The sequence below is a fragment of the Macaca thibetana genome, chromosome 1 (genome assembly GCF_024542745.1).
Source record: "Macaca thibetana thibetana isolate TM-01 chromosome 1, ASM2454274v1, whole genome shotgun sequence".
NCBI lineage: Eukaryota > Metazoa > Chordata > Mammalia > Primates > Cercopithecidae > Macaca > Macaca thibetana.
In genome coordinates this window covers 166,814,105-166,829,709 of record NC_065578.1, presented here as the reverse complement: position 1 = coordinate 166,829,709, position 15,605 = coordinate 166,814,105, and the positions used below count along the sequence as shown (strand labels likewise).

The window sequence follows — 15,605 nt, the reverse complement described above, 5'->3', positions numbered from 1 at the left end:
TGTGAAGGGCAGGAAAGGGGGGTTGTAAGGCTTCAATTAAAGCTCTTTGTAGTAAGGATAAGCAGTGAGGGGTATTCTTGGGAAGTATACAAAAGTGCATTGACTTTTTTAAAAGGTGACAGGTAAAGGCAATGAGAAAAGCTGCCACTGGAATTAACATTTATTACATCTAGTTCATCATTATGTCACTAGTGCCTAGAACAACACATTGATCATAGCACAACTCTAGAAAATGCTCTGAAGAAGTATTCAAGAGTGAAAGAGAGCATACCTGGTCTTTTTCATAAGACATTTGTATCAAGGAAATACTTGGCAGACTAAATATCATAGGCCTAGGATATGATAGAATATGTCTGGCACTTTCTAAAAAAATAAGCGTTATTTTACTCTGGTACTCAGAACGAAGAAATTGGGTTATTGAAAATATACAACTATAAAAAACATTAATAGAGAGAAACAAAAAGATTATTTTAGTTAATTAAAGTCATAAGTGGCCCACAAGAAAATGGCTTGAAATACCTAATGTCCAGTGTCAATTTAATCAAATGTCAAGGAAAATAAACAGGAACGATGGCTTGGACATCTTTTGCAATATTTAAATTTTTAAATTTTAACTTAAAAATAATCAATACCAATGTTAATTTCTTGTTTTGATTAAATGGACAATGGTTATATATACCACATTAACATTAGGAGAAGCTGTGGGATGTAGAGGGCATATAGAACTCTTTGTACTATCTATACTGCTTTTCCATAAATCTAAAACTATTTCATAAAAATGTTTAAAAAGAAATAAAAAAGTAGTAAAAATAAAATTTTGATTTAATACTGAATTTTAAAATACAGATTTAAGGAAAATCTGAGGGACAATTGATAACATTTGCATATAAACTGGATTCATAAAATTATTATTGACCATTTTAGGGGTAAAAATTTTAGCATTGTTATGTAGCAGAATTTCCTTATTCTTAAGAGAGCTCTGCTGAAATAAAAATATGTGTGTATTTGTGTATGCGTACAAAGAGAAGATTAGTCAAAAGTGGCAAAATGTTCACAGTTTTTGAATGTAGATGGAGAGAATACTTTTTTTAAAAAATTGTATAACTGTTTTAAACAGTGTAAATTTGATTTTTTGAAAGTAAAAAATAGTGAGGAATGGCATAAAAAGTTAGATTCTCCAGACAGTGCTGGGTTTGAACATGGCCTTATGTTAAGTGGTTTCTGATGATCTCCACAATAATAAAAAAAGTCAAAGAGAAAAGGTTTCCATCCAAAAAATTGAGAATTTTCAAAGGTTTAATGTTTTATATTTTGAAAATATACAACTCTAAGCATTATGTTCTTAAGTAGGTTGTAAAAATGAAGTTTAAAATGATGTCTATGTGGGTGTTATATGGGAAATGAAGAAATCATTCAGCATGAAAAACTCACACTTTACCATTTGGTGAAAGTCAAGCCTGAACATCCATATGTTATTTAGAAACAGCTAAGATGATTTCCAATATTTATATTGCTTGGAAATATTTTCCCACTCTCTTTCTTGGGTAGGAAAAAGTGATGCATTGGAATATCTAGTGATTTAGTACAAAATAGATGATGGCTAAGCTGAGGAAAACCTTCATTTTGTGGTCAAATCATTTCTCCAAGATATGTGCATATATGTGTGTGCACTTTAAATATTATTATTTTTATAATGGGAATCAAGCTCTATGAAAGACACATGTTTAAACAATATTGTCTATGACATTGCTAAAAACACATTTACTTCTGCTTGGACTTTTAACTTCTTATTGCAATTAAAAATGTTTTTTAATTGTTAGAAGAACTAACTCCTACTGTTCTAGTATCATGATGCATTCTTCTAGGCAGGTTTGAATTGCGAAGTACAAAGTATTTCATTCAGTCAACACTTTACTGTTGAGATATGGTTCTATTTTTCATGAACAAATTGCAATCAAATTCTGTTATATATGAAATACCATAAGCAAAGCATGGAAAATATCTCAAGGGTAGCCTTTGGACTAAAAAAGAAGCATGGAAAATAGATAATTCACACTTTCATTCACTCCTTTGTTTTTACATTCTTTACTCCTACTTGTGGGTGAAAATTTGCCAATTTGATTTTTATTTCTTCTCATATCTGTTCAAATGAAGTGGGAGATTTTTGTAGGACTGAACAGTTGAAACAAAGTTGGATAAGGAACCTAAGAGAACTGAATATTCACAGACGACATAACACTTTATTAGGAAGATAGAGATACTGTGTTTATCTAAATTTAGCTATTAATTTACTCTTAAAACGTAATTCACCTCCCACTGATTTTCTGAGTAACTTCATCTGACTAGGAGACAAACAGCAAACTTCATTTAGCTGAAATTGATTAATTGGAAAGCACGGTTTATTTTTAAAGTTCATTCAAGGTTTTTCAATGAAGAAGTTATCTTCCTAGTAAAGTACATATTTTTTCTTTTATGGTTTGGAGTGTGTGCATGTGTGTGTATGTGTGTGTGTGTCTGTGCGTGCATTAAATGATTGGGAAATGCACAGTAGAGAAGAAAATATGAAGTTGATTTCAGTCTGATTAAATGTTGAGCTACAGAAACATGTCTGATAACTAAACTTCCCCATAATATTGTGCCCTTTAATCTTGGTTTTGCAACTGAGGAGGGGAATTTACAAAGGGCTCCACAACATGGAGGCATAAGGTTTCCCCAGGTGATTATAGATCAGATATTTGACCCTAGAGAAGCTTTACTAGAATTGCTGCACCCACAAGAGTTTGACAGAGAATACAAGATGTTACAAAAACACATTTTTGTATTAGTCATGTCTATGGCACGCTGCCATTGCCTCTGTCATATGTTTCAGTACCAATTGCCACTTCCAACAAAAATATTATATTGGTAAAAAAAGTCTCTCACTGGAAAAAAAAATGATTTGACATAACCAAAGCTATACTACCATCTGACTTTTGAACCATAAAAGGTGACACAAATTATTCACAAGAAAGAATCTTTAAAAAATAATGATATGGGGAAAGGGTATTGGCATTGTGTCCTGGTAAAATAAAACGAGTTTAGGTTGACAATGGAGGTATGAAGATGGAGCTGCCTGCTGTGATACACAAACAGCAATCACTGTTGCAAATGTTCTGGGGGACATGAAGTGCAGCAGTAAGCTTACAGATACAACTTGTGAATACCTGGAAAAAGATGAAAAGGGACTTTTTTGAAATAGCCTAAGTGAGAGATGATAATGGCGTAGGGTTGTGATGCCACTGTGGATTAGGTAATATAACCCATAGGACAAGATGTGGAATTGGATGCAGAGAAGGAAAATATGACTCACAGGTTTTTGATTGAGTTCTACACAGACGGTGCTGGGAATAATGGGTGAGAAACAGGTTTTAGGTCAGAGAAAAATCAATAACTATTTTTCAACATCTTAATTTTAAGAGGGCTGTTAGAAATCTAATAAGAGATATTGACCATGCAGTTCAGGATTCAAAACTGAAGCTCATAGTGAATACTGAAGAAGAGTTTTAATTTTGCAAATTATATAAATAGATGAGTTGCTCTAAGGAAAACGTGAATAGAAAGAAATAAATTCTTTTTCAATTTCCCTGTAGAGAATTTGATGTTACGTGGACAATGACAATTTTATTTCTTGTGTTCCAATGCTTATATCTTTTACTTTTTTCCAGCTTCACTGCCATTTTTATGATTTTCAGAAAAATACTGAATAAAAGTTGTTTTAGTAGACACCTATGTTTGTACCTAAATGACAGCTTTTCAATATGTGATTACTAAATATAATTTTTTTCTTGGTTATTTTGAAGATAACTTGCCTTAGGTTAAGAAGTTCTTTGGTCCTAGCTTTCCAATAGCTTTTATTTATTTATTTATTTTTTAAGTTTTAATTGTGAATGAATGTTGATGTCTGTCTCAAATACTTTACTACATTCATTAAAATTGTGATATGGTTATTCTCTTTTAATATAATGATCTATTTCTGGAATAATTTCAACTTGGTGATTATATATTCTTTTATAAATCTATTACTCTGTTTGTTTTGCTAAAATATTTTATATGATTTTTCAACTCTGTTAACCAATTAAGTTAGACTCTAAATGTCATTTCCAAAACTATCCTTACTGAGTTTTGTATCAAGGCTATGTTATTCCCATTAAATGAGTTGAGAAGGTATCTTATATTTTCTATTCTCTGAGAAAATGTGTGTAAGCTCAGAATTATATGCTTTTGAAATATCTCTTATAAACTGTTTGTAACACATTATGGGAAAGCCCAGCTAGTTTTCCTCTATACAAGTATAATATAAATTTGTCATGAAGATTACAAATAGGCACTTAGGATATAAATTATCCCAATTGCTTAAATAGGCATCACTTACTGGTAGCTTAAAAATTAAAAAGATACTTCCAAGTATCCTTTTTAGTATTATAATGACATGAAGGGGTTGCTTCTCATATCATCTCCATTTTACAACTTGAAAAACTCGAGCTTAAAGATTTGAAGAAGCTTGAGGTCATGCAGTCAGTACACAGTACAGCAACTACATCACCATGAAATGTCTCACTCCTGAATTTGCAGTTTCAATCATGTTATTTTGACAAATTTATTATAAAAAGGACAATTTGCTGAAAGTAAACTTTGCTTACTTTTTAAACAGAAATTATAATCATGATTATATTTCCACAGTTTAGGGTAAACCAAAGGAACTATTTAAATAAATGGAAATGCAAATGTCTCATTTCATATCTTGTGAATATTGGAATCTGTTTACTTCATACATATGAGAGTACAAGGACAGGAATATAATAAATATTGTCAAGTAAATATGATTTAAAATTAAAGTAATTATTATTTTATCACCAACAGTATTAGTTATCTACTGCCACATGACTAGTAACCTCCAAACTTCAGTGACTTAACCACCATTTTATTTCTCAAAATTCTGTGGGTCAGCATGATTCCTTGGGTTGGCTGGTAAGTAAGTTGGGAGCTGGACAGGTGAGGTGCTGGTATGGATGAGCCTCACTTTCCAAGTGATTTTTCATTCTTAGAGAGGCTAAAATGGGTTTCTTTATATGTAGTCCCTGAGCAATGTTCCCAAAACAGCAAAAGCAGAACCAGTACAGCCTTTTAAGTCTTAGCCTCTGTTGTTACACAGTGTAAGTTTTGTTACATTATATTGGTCAAAGCAAATCACAAAGCAAACTCTATATACAAAGATGGGGAAATAGATTTCACCTCTTCATGGTAAAAAGCTGCAAAATCTCATAGCAACAGGGCACAGACACATACAGCATGGTTTCTTGAGGACCATTATTTAAATAATCTCTTAAACAAACTAAGTGACAGCTTGATACACTGCCTTTTGAATGGAAAAGTCCATAATTTTTGACATCATGCTGAGACATAAAATATATGATTTTGTTTTGAGAGCTTCATACAGCACTCCAAACTCTTTTTGTGGCATTTTAATGAAACTAGGATGCCTTCATCTTTACACAATATAAAAAGAGATCCTCTGAAATGTTGTAATCTCAGTCATAAAATAATGTAGGCACTAATAAAAAGAATTTCGTCAGGTGTCACAGTGAGAAATATTGAGACAAATGGTTGGGATAGAATTTGTAAATAATTCATTCATTTTGATGGTATTATTAAACTAATGACAAAATGAGTATTAGAAAATAGATTAATGCAAATAGTTTTTTGGTTTTTTTTTTAGCAGTAGACTTTTTCAGCAAAGTTGATCTTTCTGTGGAAACATACCAACGGCATGCTAAAGAAGGGAGAAAGAACTGAAGTCTGCTCTGAATTTTTGTCAAAATACATTCAAAATCACAAATTGTTTTTCTAAAATACATATTGTTTTAAGGTCTTGATACAATATCCATTTATAGAACACTTAATATGTTTCAGACATTATTTATTAAATCCTTACTATTAACCCCAATAAAACAGAGACCTAATCCTTGTGGCCTTTTAATAGACAGGAAATAAGGCTCAAAATATTAATCTACCTGTCTTAAGTGGTGGCACTCCAATTTAAAGTCATCATTTTAAGATTTTACTTAGTGCTAATGTCATTACTGCCATTCAAAACTTTTGTCATAGCAAATCATCACCATGTATATTTAAAATTTTTCAAAAATATTTCTTTTCTTAAATAATAGTACAAATAAGATAGCCTAGTTACAAAGGTCTTTTTAAGAAGCAATTGGCATTTGATGAATGCTAACAATATAGGTAACAGGTTGTAGATGGAGTACTTTACACATATTTTTCCATTTAATTTCCCAAAGCCTTCTATACAATAGGCAATGTTATTTTCAAATTTCACTTAAGAAATAGTCTTAGAGAGGCCCTAGCACCTATCATACTGTATAAATCAGAATCTCTATGATCAGTATTTTAGAAATTCTTCCAAAAACTTACTAATGTGCAACCAGAGTTGGAAGTTATTACTTTAAATTGTTTGCTATACATTGCTAGGAAAAAAAAATGATGACATAAATTTGGGGAAGGCTAGAGCAAACTGAATAGCAACCATTTCATAATTTTCTTATCATTACATCAAAATTCCCTAGTATTTACAATTTTTCATTTCAAAGTCATACACTAATAGGTAAGAATTTTAAGATATGTAAACACATTTTCTGAAGGAAATACGTTTTGCTGACACATTGCTAAAATGAATTACATTTTAATGACTTCTGAAGCTTTAGAATTTTAAGATAGAATATAATATAAAATATGGGGTATTTGTGATTGGGGGGAAGACATACATGCACATGAATTTACTGCTTAAATCAACATTAGCGTTTGCTTTTATAGAAGCATTTAAGAAAAAAAATGCAATTTTGCTGTTCAATTTTCTAACAATTCAAAGTCTAGTCTCATGTGATCTATCATTTTTAAAGCAGTACCTTCAAAAAATTCACCTGCATCTTTTTCTGAAATCTTTTCAAAATCTACTCCCTAAATTAACTCTATTTGAATATACCTGAATACATTTCAATATATTAGTCTATTGCATGGTCAGCTTATGTGTGTATTAAACAACCAACGATAGCCAAGTATTACCCATCTATGTGTAAACCTATGTATAAATGAGTAGATATGGCACTTGAAATTTGTGTCTATATTATGCATAAATCTACTACTGCTAATATACTTAGGCTTAGTAAGGTATCCAGTACGTTAAGGTACTAAAATCACCAAGTTACATAAAAAAATTAAGACTCAAGCAAAAATGTTACCTTGTAACATATTAAAGTGGATAAATCTTCTCATATCAAGTAAATTAGTTTTAATAATCATTTTCAGTTCTTTAGAATCTTGAATATTTTAAGTTGCCACTTAGTTCAGAGACTTAACTCTTAAACCACTATAGGAGTTTCAGGAAATTCAATGGATCTCATGCAAGATAAAAACTTACCAGCAAATTTGATGTGAAATTTATTTTCAGGCTTTAATATCTGGACATACAAAGGACAATTTGGAGCAAAATCTTTCACAGCCCATGCTCTCAAAATTGTTTGGTGATCCTGAAGTGATCAAAATAAAAATATCATAAGTTACAATTTTTATAATATATAAAGTAAAAATAAGCAATCAGTTTGCTTTGTCACATTCATAGTTAAAACTTAAACATAAAAAGTACTGTGAGGACTTGTTAAGAATACCTATTATTTCCATAGAAGAAGATAGTAATAGCTAATTTAATCATAGCTAATTGCTAGCACTTAGAATATTAGAAAAGATTAAGAGAAAAAATAGCTAGACAGACTTAAAAATAATTTTCCTAGAAAATTCCAGCAGTCAGAAGCTTTCAGACATGTAGCAAAACTAATAATTTGTAATAGGAATTTCCAAGGAGAAATAAAAAACATATGTATAATAATAACATGCTTAGAAAATTACTTTTTAAAATATAATAGTAAAGGTAAAAGAAATTTGACTTGTGTGCATGTGTGTGTGTGTGTGTGTGTGTACCTATGTGGTATGTTTGAAGACATAAAAAACTCTTAGATATAATAAAATATATCAAAAAAGTTTTTAAAAAGACATATAGACTAAGGAAGGGAATCAAAACCATGCTTAACACGAACTCCTTTACATAGTAGTCACCCAATAAATTCAATGAATTGAAAAAATTCAAGGAAGATTATTAGAGAAATATGCCACAGAGTTAGCTAATACATTTTTGAAAAGGAAGCACGGAAATGCTCTAGGGTAGCACTGTCCATATAACAGCCACCAGGCACATAAGGCTATTTAAATTTGAAGTGTCTAAACTTAAAGTTAAGAATTTAATTACTCAATCACACTAGCCACATTTCAAATACTCAAGGCTGCACATGGCTAGTGGCTGCCATGTTAGAAAGCAGAGGTATGTAAATTTTTCATCACCACAGAAAGTTCTATCTGACAGCACTATTAGTGGAAGGAAAGGAAGATCCAAAATACAGATAGGCACAAGGGACTGTTTATCCAAATGTAGACAGAAGAAGCTGTTTTTTATGGTTGGAAACTGCTATAGACAGAATGATCACTTCCTCCCCAGATTTACACGTTGAAATCCTACCCCACATTGTGAAGGCACTAGGAGATGAGGCCTCTGATAGACCTCATCATGAGGGCAGTCATCATGAATGGAATTAATGCCCATATAAAAGACATCCAAGAGAGAGCTCCCTCACTTCTTCAGCCACGTAAGGATGTTGCAAGAAGACAACTATCTAGGAACCAGGAAGCCAGTCTTTATCAGACATTAGGTCTGCTGGCTCCTTGATCTTGGACTTTCCCACCCCTAGAATTGTGAGCAATACATTTCTGTTGTCTATAATCCACCCAGTATGTGCTATTTTGTTATAGCAACCCAAAATATGATAGTAACTTTAAGTTACATGAAAGTTGATGAATGGTAGTCCAGCATGGTTTACATGGACCATATGCACCTTACAGGCAAATGTTCAAATATCAGAATGAGCCTAATAATTCTACTAAGATTCATCAAGTGAATAATTGTTAATCCATTTTACATGCTTTTAAATCTGAGGTTTGAGGATTATAGATAATTTAGTGGAGGATTACTGTTATTTCTCTTTCACTAGAAGTACACAATTTTAAAGGAGAAGGAAAAAAAATAGAAAGTAAACCACTATATAAGTGGATGCCAAGTTATGATTTTTATCTTATTTTATTTCATTATGTTTAGCATTGTGCTGAAGATAATGGGCTATTGTAGGGTTTTTAACCCTACTTCATCCCTCAATATCTAATTAGACTTGGACAAGTTAAAGTTCCTCATTAGTAAACTGTAGATATTATGTATCTTACAGGATTTCTGTGGTGAAATAGACAACACACATACACCTTTTATTAGAGGTTGGCAGTCAGTTATTGAAAAAACATAAGTTGTTTTTCTTATTATGTGTATCATCTTAGTAGTAGTAGAAGTAATATCATTAAGGATAAAAGGTAAAGAAGAAAAATGAATTTCTTAGAAAAAATTTAAAGTGAGACTTATCTGCTGACACCAGCAAAAAATGTAACATTAATAATAAAAGAAGAAATAGAGGAGGTCAGGAGCCTTATCAATATGAAAGAATAAGCTCCCAGTAAATTGTCCTTGCATATGACAACTATTAAAAAATCTGTAGAACAAGCATATAAAGGCCCTAGTAAATCAACTAAAGTAGGCAGAATTTAGAGGAAAATTAAAACTTGGAGGAAGTATCTTGCATGTCATAATTTCCATGTTTTTGCTGCTGTGACCTGAGGGCAGCTTTGCTTACCACAACCGCACAAGTGGGCTAAAACTCCATAGAAAACCTGCCAGAACAACAAGAGAATGGAGCCTGGAGCAACCAGAGCCACCAGAGACAGGAAAAGGGAGAGGCAGCAAAGAGAAACCACAAATTCTGTGAATGAGTGTAAACAACTTTGGCTGACCTCTGAACCATGAATGCATGGGGAAGCATAAAAACAATCCGAGCTGACATTTGTGAAGCAGTACCAACCCCAATGGTGATGGAGTTTTCTTTATTTTGAGTTTAAGCAACTTAGCCTGTGCTAAGTTGAGAGCATTAACATTCTTTGGAAGAATACAGTAGAATCCAAGGCTCCGCAACATAACACAATATACAAAATCCAATGCAATATTATTTAATTCGTGAATTTCCAGAAAAATGTGACCTATTTGCATGGGAAACAAACAAAATGATAATCAATAGATGGTAGCTACTAGACAGTCTGAGATGTTAGAATGAGCAGAGAAGGAATTAAAGCTTCTACTAGAACTATGATCAGTAACGTAATGAAAAACATGCTTGTAATTAAAAAAGAAAATTTCAGCAGAGTAATAGAAAGTATTTTTAGATTAAAAAGCCGAAGTTTATGAAAAAACATATTCACTATATGGGCTTTGAAATAGATTGGGAATGACAGAAGAAAGGAGTCAGTGAACTTGAACATAGATCAATAGAATTTACCCAATTTGAAAAACAAAGAGAAGAGGTAAGGAAAAGGTAACAGAGTTCAGGAACTTGTGTAACACGGTAAAAAGGTCTTACATAATATAATTGAATTCACAAAAAGAAAACAAAAGAGAAAAAATAGCAGAAAATGATTTGAAGAAATAATGACTAGAAACTTTTTAATTTTGTAGAAGACATACACTTATAAGTTCAAGAAAATTAGCAAAATCTAAACTATACACATAAAAAGATAATCACGCCTAGCCACACTGTATTAAAACTGTTAAAAAACAAAAATGAAGACAAAATCTTGATAGCACCCAAAGAAAGAGTCATATGGCCAAGGACTCTCATCAAAAATCATTAAAGCCAAACCACCCTGGAAAAAATTCTGAAGTTTAGAATGAAGGAAAAAAAGCTATGAAACCAGAACTTTGTATCTAGCAAAAACTCCATTCAAACAGGAAGGTGAAATAAAGGACTTTTTAAAATAAAGAAATCTAAGGATATGTACTGCCATTGGAATCATACTACAAGAAAAGTTTATGCAAACTATGTAAGCTCAAGGAAAATGATAGCAGGGAGAAAGAACTTCAGAAATAAAACAAGAGTAACAAATGCTTAATGTTGTAGTGACTATAAAAAACATTTCCTCCTAATTTCCATAAAATATATAATCTGAATAAAGCAAAATTTATAATATTGTTTAGTGTAGTTTCTAATCTATGGATAAATTATTACATCTAACAACAATAACATGGGACAGTAGAAAAGGAATACATGCAAGTTTATAATTTTAACAAGTGGTATAACAATGACACAAATCTGATATGAAGCAGTAAGAATGTGTATTGTAATCCCTACAGCACTCACAAAAAAGAAAAAAAATTCAAAAGGCATATCTAAAAAGCCAATAGGTATACTACATTCAATACCTTACAAAACCAAATAATAAAAAATGTGGGAAAGGGAAAACAGGAACCAAAATCAGAGGAAACAAACAGAAAACAATTTAGATAGAGCTATATCTAACCATATTAATAATGACATCAAATGCTAATGGACTAAACATGTTGAAACACAAAGATGTAGATAGCAAGAAAACAAACAACTGAATTTAAAATGGGCAAGAGATCTGAACAGACATCCGACCAAAGAACATATACAGATTAGAAGAATGAAAAGATATTCAACACATGTCATTAGAGAGTTGCAAATTAAAACAGTAAGATATCACTAAACACTTTTCATAATAGCTAAAATCTAAAGTGCTGAAGACACCAAATACTAGAGAGGACATAGATCAACAGGAAGTTGCATTCATTGCTGGGAAGGAATGCAAAATGATACATCAATTTTGGAATACAGTTTGACAATTTCTTACAAAAGTAAATGTACTCTAACCAAATAATCCAGCAGTTGGGATACTTAGTATTTACTTAAATGAATAGAAAATGTAGGTCTCTACAAAAACCTGCATGCACATGCTTAAAATAACTTAATTTATAATTACAAACACTTGGAGGTAACCAAGATGAACTTCAAAAAATGAATGGATAAACCGTGCTACATCCATACAATGGAATATTCGGCAATGCAAGAAATACACTATCAAGCCAAGAAAAGACATGCAAAATCTCAAATGCATATTGCTAAGTGAAAAAAAGACAATCTGAAAAGGCTGCATAATGCATGATTTCAACTATATGTCATTGTAGTAATGCAAAATTATGGAGATAGTACAAAGGTCAGTGGTTGCCAGGTTGGGGAAAAGAAAGGACGGAAGGATGTATAGGTAAAGCAGAGAATAGTTTTAAGACCCTAAAAATATTCTTTGTGATATGATAATGGTGAATGTATGTCATATTACATTTATCAAAACCCACAGAATATACAATACAAAGAGTGAACTCTAATGTAAATTATGGTTTTTAGTTAAATAATTTATCAATATTGGTTCATTAGTTTCAACAAACATGCCACAATACTGGAAGATAAAAATGGGAAAATGGGGTGTAGGGGGAGAGGAGTGTAAGGGGTGAGATATGGACATTCTCTATATTTTTTGTTCCATTTTCTCTGTAAACCTAAAATGGCTTAACAATAACAACAAAAAGTCTAGTTTATTTTTTAAAAAGTAAGTGAGAAAAGCATGATCTATAGAGTCACCAACATTGGGCTCTAATCTTCACTTCAGAGCTTACAAAACACATGAGTACAGGGAACTTACCATGGATCTGATTCTTCTTACAGAAGTTTTGGTTATTGTATAATGGATGTGTGCAACTTGCTTTTCTTCTTTATCTTAACCCTTGGCAACAGTTGACTTGTAGACCACTGGCTCCCTAAAACATCCTCCTTTGGCTTATCTGACATCACACACTTGGTTGTCCTTTGACATTCTTATCCCAAACCGAAATCATCTTGCTACTGGTAGTCCTCCCTTTTCCCAAAGGAAAATACTACCAGATGCTAAATCATCAGCTTCTCTGTCTCACTTACCTTACATTTAGTGAGTTCTCAAATCTTGTTGATTATGCCTCTAAATATTGATCTAATAGATTCCACTTTTCTCCAGCACCAGTGCCATAACCTGATCTAAAAACTTATCACTTCTGGCTTGGAGTAAGGGCAACAGCCCCCCAGTCAGCCTATCTCAAGCTTTATAACATTTTTTCACTAATTCTGTAATGTTATCAGATGAAGTTTTTTTCCAACCAAAATTCTTATTGTTAAAATCCTATAGTGGTTTCCTTTGTTTCGGCATCAAATTCAAACTTCTTAACAAGGCGTACAACAACCTTTATTAAACTTTTCCCAAACTATTTCCTCAGTCTTTGCATTCTTCCACCTAGTGATAATGCACATTCTCCACTCAGATAACCAGCATTTCTCACCTAGGACCATTTGCCAAGAACATTCTTTACTGGTTCAGCCCTACTAATGCCTCTCATCCCAGCTAAAACGTCACTTATCTAGGAAGCCTTTTCTTCTGACTGCTGGTACACTAGGATAGATGATGCTACTTGATCCCATTGTATTCTGTAAACAATTAACCCCATCTAACATTTAACATTTTGAAAAGTTGGTCCTCAGTAAACTATAAACTTTGTGAAGGCAAGGGCCATGTCTACATTTTGCTCACCCTAGCTTATTCCCAGAACCTAGCATTCATTTGCATATCACAGGTGAATAAGAAAAACAATATTTACTTCATATCGATAGTTTGAACATTAAATGTGATAATACAATGAGCATTAGGCATATAGAAAGCATTTAGTAAATATTTCAATTCAATGCCTGAATACATGGGATAAAGTACCTATTCTGAAATCTTCCTTGTTTTATTTGTAATTTATGCCCTCACAAAACAGAACAAACATCAATAATTTCGAGTGGATCATTAAGTGAGGAAAAAGGAAAAGAGCTATATAACATGGCATAAATATCACATGAGAAATACAAAAGAAAAATTTTCCTAATACAGATAATGAAACTAGCAAAGAAACATGATTTCACTTCATTTTTTTCTAAAAGCAGAGGATAAGATTGATTTTTTTTTTTTAATTTTCTTGGGGACAAATTCATCCTTAAGTGCTCCATATTTCTAACCATAGAGTAAAATGTTTATTGTGATAACTTTAGAATAAAAATGCTGTAATAATAAAGGTAGGTAATTTGGGACACTATCACATCATCTGGATGTTTATTGCTACTGTGAAACAGAACATTTTACAAAAAGTCAGTTTGCCTAAAAATTAAATTAGTGAAGAATGTCTCCATAAAATTCAACTTAATAAATTGTACTATCTAAAAGATATTGATTGTTGTTCTGAGGACTTACAATAAATAACTTTACCTATGGCAGGAATTATTTTACTGAAATCCAAAGAACCCATTAAAGAACTCAGACATTTTAGATGAAATTTTATACATGAATTATTTACCTATCCATAAATTTATAATTTTTATTGGACTCTCAATTAGAGTCTGTCACCTAAAAGTGATAAAACATTGGTTTGATCAAAGGCATCAGTTTCCTTTCAATTTTTAATTTATAAAATCCATCTGCAGCACTTGAAAATTGATGTATTTACCACACATACTTTGAGTATATCTTGCTAACTTATTCATTGGACACTTTATTTTTTAAGATTACTAGTATATAAAGTGAAACTGAATTGTAAAACTTAAAATAATACATGTAGATAGATTTGTCCAAAATTTATAGGTGATTGAGCAAACTAATCACAAACACTTATAAAGAACAAAAAAAGTCTTATGGCAATCTGGAAACAAACCTATCTTGAAAACATTCTAATGTATTGTTGTATAAACAATTCTTGCCAAATGTATTCCTTGCCCAGAGAGCAATTTCTTCACAGAAATCCCTATGAAGGCCTCACAGTAGATTGGACTCAAAAGCACCTTCAATTCAGGGTCTATTTTGTTCATAATTAGAACATCCAGGTCTAATATGTAGACTGTTAAAAAGTATAAGGTTAGATTACATATACATATATCAGGTAATATCAAAAACTGAAGGTAATTCTGATACAGAGGATCCATAGTATCTATCATCTATAACTAATTGACCTAACTTTATGACTGAATTAAGAAAATGGTACATTTCATTGTGATTAATTGTAATTGATGTCTTCAGAGAAGTAGGTTTCAAATATGGTACATCTTTATTTTAAATACAAAAATAATTCAAAAGTGCTCTTAAATAAAAATACTTTAAAAGAAAACAGCCAAAATCACTAAAAAATACTCTACCATTAAAATATGTTGCTGCATTTTACAATAGAATAGCTGGCTATTAGAAAGTAGAACATCAGGCCAACTAGTTGTAGTCTAATTAAACCAACCTATAGACTTGACAATGACCTAGTCTTCATGAACAATCTACACTAAAGTCCAAAAACAAAAAATTAAAAGAAGACTTGGTCTAGCATTCTGGGCCTCAGCATTCAAACTTGTATGGCTGTAAATATAATTTTGTCCTCCTGCCAAGTTTCAGCAGAAGGGATTTAACAGTGTATCTGGGACTGAAACATTACCTTGGGTTCTAGTTTTAGGAAAAAACGTCCT

At 31.8% G+C, this 15,605-nt stretch overlaps 1 protein-coding gene across 4 annotated transcripts in view; it reads right to left on the bottom strand.

The window, feature by feature from the left end:
- KCNT2 (potassium sodium-activated channel subfamily T member 2) overlaps positions 1-15,605 on the bottom strand; it is a 399,106-nt gene that overhangs the window by 177,101 nt on the left and 206,400 nt on the right. For all 4 annotated transcript variants that reach the window (XM_050782689.1, XM_050782710.1, XM_050782700.1 and 1 more), the window contains exon 13: positions 7,469-7,577. In XM_050782689.1, coding sequence (XP_050638646.1) covers positions 7,469-7,577 — 109 coding nt within the window. The remainder of the gene's footprint in view (positions 1-7,468; positions 7,578-15,605) is intronic.